Below are 11,449 nucleotides of genomic sequence, written 5' to 3'. Positions count from 1 at the left end.
GGGTTTGGTGATCACCATGGACGTGAGCGGGGTGACAAAACTGTAGCTGAGCGACAAGTTCAGAGCTCGGGCCTCAAGAGCCTGCTTCTCAGCATCTAGCGTGGAGACTCTGCAGGCGGAGGAAACCAGTGGCTCAGCAGGCCCCCGGGTGCCCAGTCAGACTCTCCTTCCCTTCCAGACCCCCCTAGGGAGCTCCCACTGGGAGTCTGGAACTCAGACACGATACCGCCACCCCGTCTCCATGCCTAGCACCAGCTGTGCCTGCCCCACCGGTGAAGAGCCTGGGGAAGTGCTGAGACCGTGTGTGGCCACCCCAGCGGGCCCTGGAAGGTGTGTCCACCCACGTTTGCTCCAGCAGTTGCTGGATGGTCAGGTACGCCCACAGTCTCTCCATGAAGCTGTGGAAGATGTATCTAGGGCTCCAGAACGCCTCCTCCTGCTCTGCCACGCGGGACTCCGTTACAAAGGTGATGTTCTCCATGTGCTGGAAAGAGGGGCCCAGCCAGGGCAGGAGCAGTGAGGGTGTGACGTCTGCACCTGGCCTGGCGCTGCCCAGCAATGCCATGAGACACCTGGCGGGGGCAGCATTGGCTGCAAGGCCACATTTCCTTTGAGTAGAGTGGAGAGTAGGGAGTGTGTTTAGGGGTGTGAGGGGCTCAGCCACAGAGCCTCCAAGGATGACAAGGAGGTGGAGATAAAAGGGAGCAAACTATCCCAGGTGCTACACAGCAGGCGCAGAACCGGGAGCTGCATGAATTTTGCCTTCTCCTCACATACAGCTATTTGGTGGTTTTTCTCCAATGAACTTTAAATAGACTAACAGTCTTGGTCTTGACCTGAGCAATAATACCTGTGAAATCTTAGGTCTGTGGTTCGAGTTATTTTTCAGAACACATTAAAATAAATACATAACTACTAAAACAAAGACATGTTTGTTTGTAAACTACTCCAAGTCACCTTGGGCTCTGCACTTTGGGAACCCCTGGCCTCCAGGATATCAGCAGCTAACATACATGGAGTGTTTATACCAGGCGAGAACTTAATCCCCACTGCAGCTTTACCAGGTGTGGGAGAGGTGACTTATTTTCATTTGTATACAGCAGGAAACTGAGGCACAGGGAGCTTAAGTGCCTTGCCCCAGGTCTCACCTCTGGGAGATGGCAGAGCTGGAGGTGAAGCCGGGCAGGCTGGCCACAGGGCATGCCCTGCCCATCATGACACTTGGCTACTTCTCCTGAGACGAGGCCCTGGGCCCCCCATGCCCGCTTGCCTAGCCCACCTACTATTCTCCCCAGACATGCTGTCTGCCTGCCACGCAAGCCTGGAACATTCCTCCATCCCTCCACCATCTGGCCTCTGCCACCTTTTACTCACCTCTCAGTCTTAGCGGAGCCTCCTCTGGGAAGCCCTCCCTGATCCCCAGGCCAGGTTGGGGTTCCCAGTGCTGCTCCCCCAAGTCCCCAAATTTATCCAGCCTGTAGCTCCTTGTTTGTGTGACAATTTACCCATGCTGTCTCTCCCATGAGGGCAGTATCCCCAGGGCCTAGAGAAGTGCTGTGTTTCTCTTTGTGGAATGAGAGGGCCTCCCATGGCACAGAGGCAGGGAAGGCTGGGCAAGGACAGGATGCCACATGGTGAGCTGGGTTCTTGACCCGGCTGCAGTGGGGCCCAGGGCAAACCGCCTGCTCTGCCCCGATGCCAGGCTGCTCATCTGTGAAATGGGAGCAGCCCTCCCTGCCTGACTGTAACCTCAGAGGGCTGGTGTGAGGACAGGAGGGGATGCCAAGCACCTGGTGCCCTTGGGAACAGCAGCAGCAGCACTGACTGACCATTGAGTGTCTGCCGCACGCCGGCCCCACACAGGTGCTCTCGGAAAACCACATCATCTCACTGAACCTCTACCAGGAGCCAACACGGTGGGGATGTGTCATCCGCAAGTGGCAGAGGGCACTCTGTAACTTGCTCAAGGTCAACCGGCTGGACCCTGGCAGGGCTGGGGTTTGAACCCAGCCGCTGACTGCCTGCCCCGGCTGCCCTTCCCCTCCAGGATGGCTGGCCACACCTACCAGCTGCCCCCTGACTTTGGCTGAGAGCACATCAGGGCTCTGGTCCCGGAGCTTCCCGGCCACCACCAACTCGGAGCCCTTGAAGAACAGCCGGAAGGCATCCTGTGTGACCGCCTCCACGGCGTTGCTTGGGTACTCGAAGGCCACCGATGTCATCAGTGGGTTGGCCACCTCTTGGTAGAAGTCCTGCAGGGTGGGGGTGTCATGAGGGCCGTGCTGGGGTCTGCCCGCCTGTCAGTGCCATCCCTCGCTCACGTGGCCCAGCAGGGGCGCATGGGCACCTGGAGCTGCAGGGCGGAGTCCGAGTCCTCATAGATGCGCCGGGCCAGGCCACCGTTGTCCAGTGCCAGCTTCTCCAGGAAGGCGTAGCTGACGTCGAAGCCGAAGCCCAGGCAGAAGAGGCTGTGCTGGCCATCTATGGCTTCCTGAACGTTCTTCTGGATCCTTGAGGGGTTGGTTTCCCCTGGACCCAGTGGTTTGGGAAAGGGGTGAGAAAACAGTGATTTACTCAACAGATATTTCTGGGATCTCAGAGCCAGAGGGGCCTCAGAGATCCCCCCTCCCTGCCCCAGGTCCCACAGCAAGCCGGGCTGGAGCCCAGCTACTCCCTCTGGGCAGCACGCCCTGGGGCTGCTGGCAGTGCCTCACCCGCAGTGGGGTCGCCGTCGGTGAGGAGGATGATGAGGGTGACGCTTCCTGCGGGCAGCAGCTCCTCCTGGTTGGCTCTCTCTAGCAGCTGCACGGCCATCAGTATCGCATCGTTTATATTGGTCCCTGTGGGGCACACACTCTTAGGGTGGCTCCCAGCAGGGTGCCCCAGGCTGGGCTCAGTGCCCTGGAAGTTGCGACTGTGCAAGACTGCAGAGGCGCTCACCTCCCTGGGCCTGGATGCCAGTGGCGTAGCTCTTGGCCTCATTCACGTTCTCAGCCGAGGCTGGCACTAGCTGTGGCTTCCACGGGGTTGCTTCCCCACTGAAGCTGATGAGGTTGAACTGGTCACGGGGACCAAGGTCACCCAGGATCTTGATGAGGGCTTCCCGGGTCTGGTCAGGGGAAGGGGACACAAGGTGGGTGTCTCAGTGGGGCCTCCCTGGGGGCTCATGTGCCCTTGGGCTGCACCCCCAGGCTGACATCTGCAGTGAGGACATGGTGAATGCTCTAGCGGCAGGACCTGCCCCAAACTCTGACCAACCTCGATCCATGGGAGCCCCCTACCTAGGAAGATGGAGGAGGGCAGGTCTGCCTGCTGGACCAGAGCTGATGGTGTGGGACATCTGTGAGTTTTCAGGACCCCGCCTAGCCCATGGGACTCACCTGCTGGATTTTCCTGCCGCTCATGGAGCCGCTCTTGTCAATGACAAAGATCACGTTCTTGGGTATTGTGGCCAGGTGCTCAGGGGCAAAGTAGTGCACAAAGTAGCCATTCTCGATCTGTGACCAGAGTGAGACACACCCAGGTGTAAGAGCTGCAGCCCTGCCCTGCCCCTAACCAGCCTCCTCATCCCCAGTCCTGGGGTTCCTCTGCTCTCTTCATTCCATCCCCCTCCATCCTTGTCCCACCATTAACCTCCCCAAATCCTTGCCATACTTTAGGGTTTTGTCCAGCCCCTCCCTTGCAGAAGGCTTCCCTGCTCATGCATGGCCCACCAGAACTCTACCCCTACTTTACCTCTTACTTGTTTTAGTATTTGAGACAGCTTATACTAAAAGATTCAGACATAATAAACCTGAGATCCATCAAAAAAGTGAAGAATCCAAAAACAAGGTCCATCTATGGCTTCTTGCATGTTCTTCTGGATCCTCGAGGGGTTGGTCTCCCCTGGACCCAGTGGTTTGGGAAAGGGGCAAGAAAACAGTGATTTGTTCAAAAATAAAGGGGAAGCACAATGATGTCAGAAACTTGTGTGAAAGAAGGTACTGTAATTGAGCATAAAAGTGAACTGTGAGTCTCCTGGCAGCCAAGGCTACAAGGGAAACCCTGCAGGGCAGTTCTTCAGCAGAGACAAACGTTCTTCCCTCCGAAAGAGAATTGTTTCAGGGACAACACAACTAAACTGCCTGTTTGCCGTCTGTGCTGCCCCTGGTGCACACTGGTAACTAGGGGTGGTTATTTTGTCTTTTCTTTTAGAACCCCCAGGCTCAGGTCCTTGAGGGTGGATGGACTTTTTGGTGGCTCAGCTCTTCTCTGGAGCCCACACACCTGAATGGAACCCCCGGAGACAGTCCGGTCCACATCATAGCGGACGATGAAGTTGCCATCCAGGACTGTGTCCTGCTGCTGCTCTGGAGACTTTTGCTGCTGGGACAGCATCGGCTTGAATCGGACATGAGCCTGGAAAAATGACCAGGCTGAAGTTGGGAGGAGCAGCAAGGCCATGTCAACAACACCCCTCACCCCCATCTGAAGAGAGAATTCCAGGAGGCAGCCTTGGGTCAAATTCCAGAGAACTTTCTCTCCAGCTGAGCTATCGGATAGACTGCCTCCATGTAGGGGAGTGGGTACAAGTGAATCCCCTGCTCCTAGATCTGTGCAAGCAGAGGCTGGGCTCAGGATGTGTGTGGTCCAGTCAGCTCCTCCTCCCTACCTGGTCCTGGGACCCTGACATCAGTCTTCTCTCCCGATCTCAGGGTTCAAACCAGCACCCACCATCCTTCCCTAGGCCTTGCCCTCCCCATCTGCCAAATGACAGCATGGACACAGGAACCTCACAAGTCCCTCTAGCTCAGAGATTCTGCCCAATGGTCCCACTCTCTGGAAATTCAGGCCCATAGAGCCAGCCTGAAGACAGGCCCCTGGGAACTCTCACCCGCAGACCATAGCAGGCCCACCTTGGTCTTGTTCTGTGAGGTGGTGAGGGCCTCTGCCAGTTCATTGGTCATGAAGGTGCTCTCTGTCTCCAGAAAGCTGATGCCCTGAGGCTCGAAGATGTAAATGTCCATCTAGAGGCAAGAAATGGGTTACTGGGTCTGCTGGGGGACAGGGCTGGCCCCCACAGGAGGCAGAAGGGGAAGCAGGGGCCGCCCTCAGGAGAGTGAGGTCATCTAGGAGGACTTCTAAGAGGAGGCGGCACCAGGTACCTGCAGGTGCTTGACCGGCTGCTGGGGCTGGACTTTCAGCAGCAGCTCGTATGCTCCCAGATGCCGCACCAGGAGCTCCTCATACACCAGCTCGAAGGTGACCTTGGCAGCGGGCGCCACACTGACTGACACCTGGAACTGCTCTGTCTTTCTCCCAGTGGCCCTGGGGGAAGAGGGCATCAGGTCTGCCCCTCAGACCAGGGGCGGCTGAAGGCAGGGGCAGCCCCTACCCCCACAGGGTCCTCCCCACCCCGTTGGGCTCACTTGACGAGGCCGGCGCTCTCTCCCCTCGCCACAGCCGCGCTGTATTGCTCCTGGGCTGCAGCCTTCTCCTTGATGTTACCGGGATAGGTCACACCATCAATGATCCTGGGGCAGGAGGGAGGGAGTTGTTGAGAGCCCAGTGGGGGAGGCCCCCTGCAATCCTGCCTCCTCCAGGACTTCACGTGCCTCTTGACAGACTGACTCCCATCTTTACCTGAGCCCACCCGTTTATTATGCACCTACTGTGGACATGACTCTGTGCGGGGCCCAGTGCGGATGGGGGCTCTGCAGGCCTCCATCTACCCTGAGACGTGCACTGTGTCGGCAAACATGCCTTTTGCTGAACAACTGGGATGAAGGCTGCAGGGGAGGCAGGTCCCGGCCTCTCTTCTCCCTTCCTGTCGGGCTCCACGTCCCAGTTGCCCCTTCCATCCCACAGACTGTTCTCAGAGGAAATGGTCAGCCACCAGCGAGATCTCTGAGCCACAGTTCACTCAGCCCCGTGGGGCAGACTCAGCAGGAGGGAGATGCCGACTCCCAGGCCAGTGGAGACACAGGACTGAAGGCTCTGACCCCTCTCCCCCATGGCTGCCCCCTCTTCCAACACTGGACAGGCCACTCTGCAGAGAGATTGGCCTCTGGGGAAGGAAGTTTTGGACAACTGGTGGACAGGGATCCTTGGGGCGTGCAGACAATCCTAGTGGCCATTTCTGGGGACTGAGAGTGAACTGGCAGACAAACATAAGCCTGCTCTGTCTGGGGGTGGTGTGAGAGGGTGAGAGTGTACAGGGGGGAGGGGGGGCAGCCAGGAACTCAGGACCAAGTGTCCTTCCTCCACACCCTCCTGACCTCCCTGGTCACAATTTAACTCTGGGCTAGGGATTGGGCTGCTGCTGGGCTGCAGGGCTCCTCCTCCCAGATGTCCAATTTGGGATCCCAGGCAGGCTGGGGAGCAGGGCACCCTGCCCCCTGCTTCCCTATCTCATGAAGCAATAGGAGCTGGGCCCAGAGAGGGGTGCAAGTCCAGGGCCCTCAGAAGATGCGATGGGCCTGAAACCTTGTAACTTGCCGGCCATGGAACCCACATGGGAGGCGGGGTGCAGCCTGTGAAGCTTATGCTGCAAGTTAGGCAGCACAGACCTGGCTCCAGGGTGAGCAAATCAAGGGCTGCTGGAGGGGGTGTGGGCAGAGAGATAAGGAGCCAACCATAGGGACCGGACCCCCACCGCAGGTTTTCAGAGGTCCCAGGGTGCACTGGGGACTCCACCTTAGATGCTCGCTCTCTGCCCCACCCATCGCCCTCCCTGAGTTTCTGGGATCAGCCTCTCTCTGGCCTGTCCTCAATCACTGCCTCTCCTGTGGGGCCAGGGACAGAGAGTTCTCTTGCATTTAGCAAACATTGCAAAACTCGGTCGGGAAGGATGGGGGAGGACAGTAGAGACAAGGTGAGGATCATCACCTGCTTACAGAGTCCACAGAAACCCCAGGGGCCTCCCAATGCAGCCTCTGACCCAGAGCAGAACCACCCTCTGCAGTATCCCAGTTGGAGGTGTGGGGGATGAGCCTGGCTTAGAACTTCTGTGACAAGGAGGTGGTCCCCCTCCTTGAGGCACTGTTTCATTGTGGGGCAGCCCAGGGGTTAGGAAGTTTTCTGTATTCTGAGCTGGAATCTGCCTTTTGGTGACTCCCTTCTGCCTGGGCTTGGCCTCAGGATGCCCTAAGTCTGTACTTCTCAAAGGCAAAGACACAAAGATACCGTGGTTCTCCATCTGCCACCTGGGCAGCACTCAGGGAAAATGGATGAACAGATAGAGAGATGGATGGCGGGAGGGACCAACGGAGGGAGGGATGAAGGCACGGCAGGATGGATGGAGGAAGCGAGGGAGGAAGAGATACAGGGAGGGAAGGAGGGAGGGAGGAAAGAAGGGAGAACCGGAAGGAGGAAGGGATAAAAGGATGGAGGGAGGGAAACGTCTCTGAGAATACATGAAGTTCCTGGCTAAAGCCTCTGGTCCCTGTATTGCCTACAGGTGGAGCACACACACCTCAGGCATATATCCTGGCACATCTCACATCAGGAAGAGGCCCTCTCTTCCTGATCTGGCATAGGGACCATGGTGTCACAGTGCTGGATTGGGGAGGGGGGACGAGGAGGAGAGCAGGAGGGCACCTACATGGAGAAGTTGGTGATGAAGGCTTTCTTGGGCAGCTCCATCTGGAAGGTGATCTCCTGCAAAGTACTGGCCTTGTTGACCACCCGGCTGGTGACGACTGTGTGGGCAAATCGGGATGAGACCTTGGAGTCTACAGTGAGGCTGTAGATGTCGATGTCATTCTGGACCAGTGGAGGAGGAAAGGGTAGGACTGTTCAATGTTCTTCAAGAGTGGGCCTTGACCTTGGTCCCAGACCAAGCCCTGGCCCCCAACCCCAAGCGAGACACTGATCAAGCCTCAGGCAAAATTCCATGAAGCATTTCATTTGTGAACTTTCATCTCACATCAGAGGCAGCTGTGTGCTTCATTCCCCATCCTACAGTGCCACGGGGCAGGGATCAGTCTGTCTTGTTCAGTGGGGGCCATAGTGCCCCTCGGAGAACAAGGAGGCAAGGGGTGGGGGGTGGAGCCTGAGCCCCACTGTGTCTGGGAGAAACTTACTTATCCTTGGGGCAGAGGTGAGTGGCAGAGGGTCCTGTTGGGTCAGGAAGCTTCCATGCCATCTTAGCTCTGCCCAATGAAAGGGCAGTGAACAAGTCCTGTGACTGGGGAAAACAGCCCCTGCCAGCCTCCCCCCAGGGGCCTGCAGGAGCTGGGAGAACTGGAGGTAGGGAGGGTCCATCTCTAAGGCTGGGCATCTTCTGCTTTGCCCCCTTTTCCCTGCAGCATTGGGCCTCTCCTGTTGCCCTGTCCACAGGGCACTCCCCCAGGCACATGTTTCTCTCGAGGTCTGCGGTCTCCAAGGAAGGGCATGTGCAAACAGGCAGAGCCTACACATCTCTCGCCCGCCTGCATGTGGCACACTTGTGCTTAGCACAGAGGTGCGCGGCGGGCCGTGTGGCTTGTTTACACGTGAGTGTCTGCTCCATGCCAGACACTGTACTCAGCATTTTACAACACTATAGGTTTCCTCTTCACCACAAACTTCTAAATAGTTCTATTACTACCTTGTTCTACAGATGAGGAAAAAGAGACACGGAAAGCATCAATGACTTCCGAAAGGTCACGCAGCCAGGAGGCGTAAGCTGGGCTCCTGAGGCCCATTCTTACTCGCCCCACCCACTGCCGCCCTCCAGGGCAACTTGTTAGGCTGCACTTCCTCCCCGTGAACTGGGAATACCAGGATCACCCCTTCTTGTAAATGGGGGACTCTCCATAGAGCCCTCAGGGTAGTACCTGGTGGATGGGCAGCACTACTTCTCTGCACACACACTGACCCGTGCTCACTTGCACACACCGAGGCTCTCCTCCCCTTCACCCACTTGTCCCACTCACGCTCAGGTGCACACATACAGGAACCCGTGGACACCCGCTACCTTTTGGGCCCTGAGGGTCTGGAGGGTGGCCAGCGAGAGCAGGACCAGCACGATGCCGCAGGCGCGGCCAGGGGCTGGGGTCTTCATTTTGGCTCTGGTGCCTGGCAGGCCGCTTCTGAACTTGAGAGGAAGAGCAGAATGAATTTGTAACTTGCTTGCTGCCCCGCCCCTGCGGGGGCAGGTTCTGGGAAATTGGGATCTGCAAGCCAAACATCGCAGTGGCCTCAGATAAGCAGGCAAACTTCGAATGTCCTATGGACCTTGGCTGGGGACGGGAACATGTACTGAGCAGGAGCAGGCTCAAGTGGCAGTTAGGTACTGGTGCCCCTTCTGAATGGTCCAGAATCTGACCAAACCACCACCACCCCTTGCACCACTCATCTTGCCGACAAGCCCCCTAGGGCTGGGGGACATAGCAGTGAACTGGCCTGCTCTCCATAAGCCCAGCCTGGGAGAAGCACAGGTGTGGTTGGGAAGAGGAGGGCCAGAGGGTGGTTTGCAGGAGGCAGGGGCCTGGAAGTCAGGTCAGTGTGACTGGGCAGTGGGACCCCAAATGCACCAAGCAGCCCTTGGGGTGCTTGAGTGGGGCAAGATCTGCTGGGGCCAAGGCAGGATGGATACACCTTATTTCTGGGATGAGAGAGGCTAGGTCAAGGAGCCCCCCTTCTCTCTGCTGGGGCCTCAGGATGCTGTTTGGGCCCCATTATTCTAGCCAGGACTCTTGGTGCAACTCCAGCAAGGCCTCTGAAACAAGACCTGCACTTGGCAATACAAACTGAGGGCCATAAAGATGCCCACACGTTGTGGCCCAGAAGTCCTGCTCCGGGGAATCTCCTGAGAGGGAAGCATGGAACAGAGAAAGCACAGAGCTCCTGAAGGGGACGATTCGGGGTGGTGGCATGTATGGTCAGGTGGCCTACATGGAGGTCAGTCGTGCCAAGGGAGCCCGTGAGTCACGCCTGGAGTGAGAAAGGGCAGAACGCTGATCTGTCAGCATGCCAAGGCAGTGCCGTTGTTGTGGGCTCAGACCACAGGAGGGTGGCTGGAGGGCCTGGGGTAGGATTATAGATGATTTTTTTTCAATTTTCCTTTAATAAAGTTGAAAGACTGCTTTCATAACAAGTAGCAATAAAGCGAATAAATACTAGGGGATCTGGATGCAGCTGGTGTTTATATCCCTGTGGCTCTGGGAAAGCTTGGCTCCTGAGTCTGGGGCCACAGATGGGATAAAGATGCTTCAGAAAAGTGGCCAGGTGCCAGATCCGTGGTTGGGGAAGGAGGACTCAGTGACACTATCCCAGGGGTGGGAACTGGGGAAGGGTACCATCTTCAGGGCCTACTTGGGACCCTGGGGCAGTGACAGGCTTGCAAGGGCCAGGAAGGGGGCTCCTCCATTAGCCCTGCCTCGGTCAACGCCAGTAGCATCTGCCCCAAGGGAAGGGAGCTGGGTCTGTGGCTACAAGTAAATATTCCCCTTCCTTAGCATGACTTAGCCAGAAGCCTCACCTCTGGGCGCATCTATACAGCTCTCCCTTTGACTATGGATGTGATTGGGATTACTCGGGAAGACATACCCCTTCAGCAATCTGGGGGAAGAGCCTCCCCAGAAGCCCAGTGGGCAGGCCCAGGCCTGGTCGCCACAGAAGGTCTGCTCCCTTGGGGCACAGAGCATGGACCCAGCCTGGAAACAGCTATATAAGGAAGCCGGGCTGGCCAGGAATGTGGGAAAGGCTCTGTGCAGCCCGCTCCACCTGCCCAGGGGACAGGCGGGACTTCCCTGTAGGCACTGGCCCCGAGCCAGGCACTGTAAGCCCAGACCCTGCCAGTCCATCTCCGGACTGTCTGTGGTCTTGCTGTCACAGCTGGACAGGCCTCTGCAGTAACCTGAGTCTGACAGGTCCATGCGCACAGAGACGCTGAGGCCTAAAGTGGGAAGAATCGCACATGAGCCGAGAACCTGGTGTTCCATGCCTCAGGCAGAGCTGTGGGAGTGGCAAGGGGGAGGCTCCGACTGTCTGGGAGAGGGGACAGGAGTTCAGGAAGCAGACTGCCACTGGCCAGGGAGGAGCCTCCACCTGGCTTTGTCTTTGAGGGGATGCAAGCTGGCAGGGAGGCAATATGAACAAGGGGGAGGGGGCTTTGAGGATCCTGAGTCTCTCAGAGCCTTGGGGTCCTTGGAGGCATCTCGATGGCTTCTGTGAAAACCAAGGGAAGGGTGAGCCCCAGGCCCCCACCTGCTTCACTCTGAGCAGTGTGACTATGGCCTGTTTTGCGCAATAGGCTCCCTTGCCTCGTACAAGGGGAAACAGGCTCAGAAAAGGAGGAGAGACAGTCTGAAGTCACACAGATCAGCGCCAGGTCTCCACACCCAAGGTTCTTTCTAGTACGTGGCAGTGGCCATAATGGCACCTGCATTATCCTCTGGGGCCACCTCAAAAGCTAAGAAGCGTACAGAACATGCCCCACACCTACCTTGCCCACCCCTCCCCTGCATTTAGTGGCCATGGCCAG

The 11,449-nt window shown here is 57.5% G+C and overlaps 1 protein-coding gene across 1 annotated transcript in view; it reads right to left on the bottom strand.

The window, feature by feature from the left end:
• Nucleotides 1-9,066, bottom strand: part of ITIH4 (inter-alpha-trypsin inhibitor heavy chain 4) — a 14,665-nt gene extending 5,599 nt beyond the window's left edge. The window contains exons 1-13 of the mRNA XM_081247345.1: nt 8,939-9,066; nt 7,583-7,743; nt 5,409-5,513; nt 5,145-5,307; nt 4,896-5,006; nt 4,267-4,398; nt 3,381-3,497; nt 2,941-3,109; nt 2,715-2,840; nt 2,348-2,529; nt 2,067-2,252; nt 345-484; nt 3-109 (exon numbers count right to left, since the gene is read on the bottom strand). Of these exons, the coding sequence (XP_081103471.1) occupies nt 3-109; nt 345-484; nt 2,067-2,252; nt 2,348-2,529; nt 2,715-2,840; nt 2,941-3,109; nt 3,381-3,497; nt 4,267-4,398; nt 4,896-5,006; nt 5,145-5,307; nt 5,409-5,513; nt 7,583-7,743; nt 8,939-9,025 (1,786 nt within the window). The 5' untranslated portion in view covers nt 9,026-9,066. The remainder of the gene's footprint in view (nt 1-2; nt 110-344; nt 485-2,066; nt 2,253-2,347; nt 2,530-2,714; nt 2,841-2,940; nt 3,110-3,380; nt 3,498-4,266; nt 4,399-4,895; nt 5,007-5,144; nt 5,308-5,408; nt 5,514-7,582; nt 7,744-8,938) is intronic.
• Between the last annotated feature and the right edge of the window lie 2,383 nt (nt 9,067-11,449).

Source organism: Mesoplodon bidens (genome assembly GCF_964165515.1).
Source record: "Mesoplodon bidens genome assembly, chromosome: 10".
Taxonomy (NCBI): domain Eukaryota; kingdom Metazoa; phylum Chordata; class Mammalia; order Artiodactyla; family Ziphiidae; genus Mesoplodon; species Mesoplodon bidens.
The sequence above is the reverse complement of the archived record's forward strand: the minus strand, read 5'-3'. Positions and strand labels throughout refer to the sequence as shown.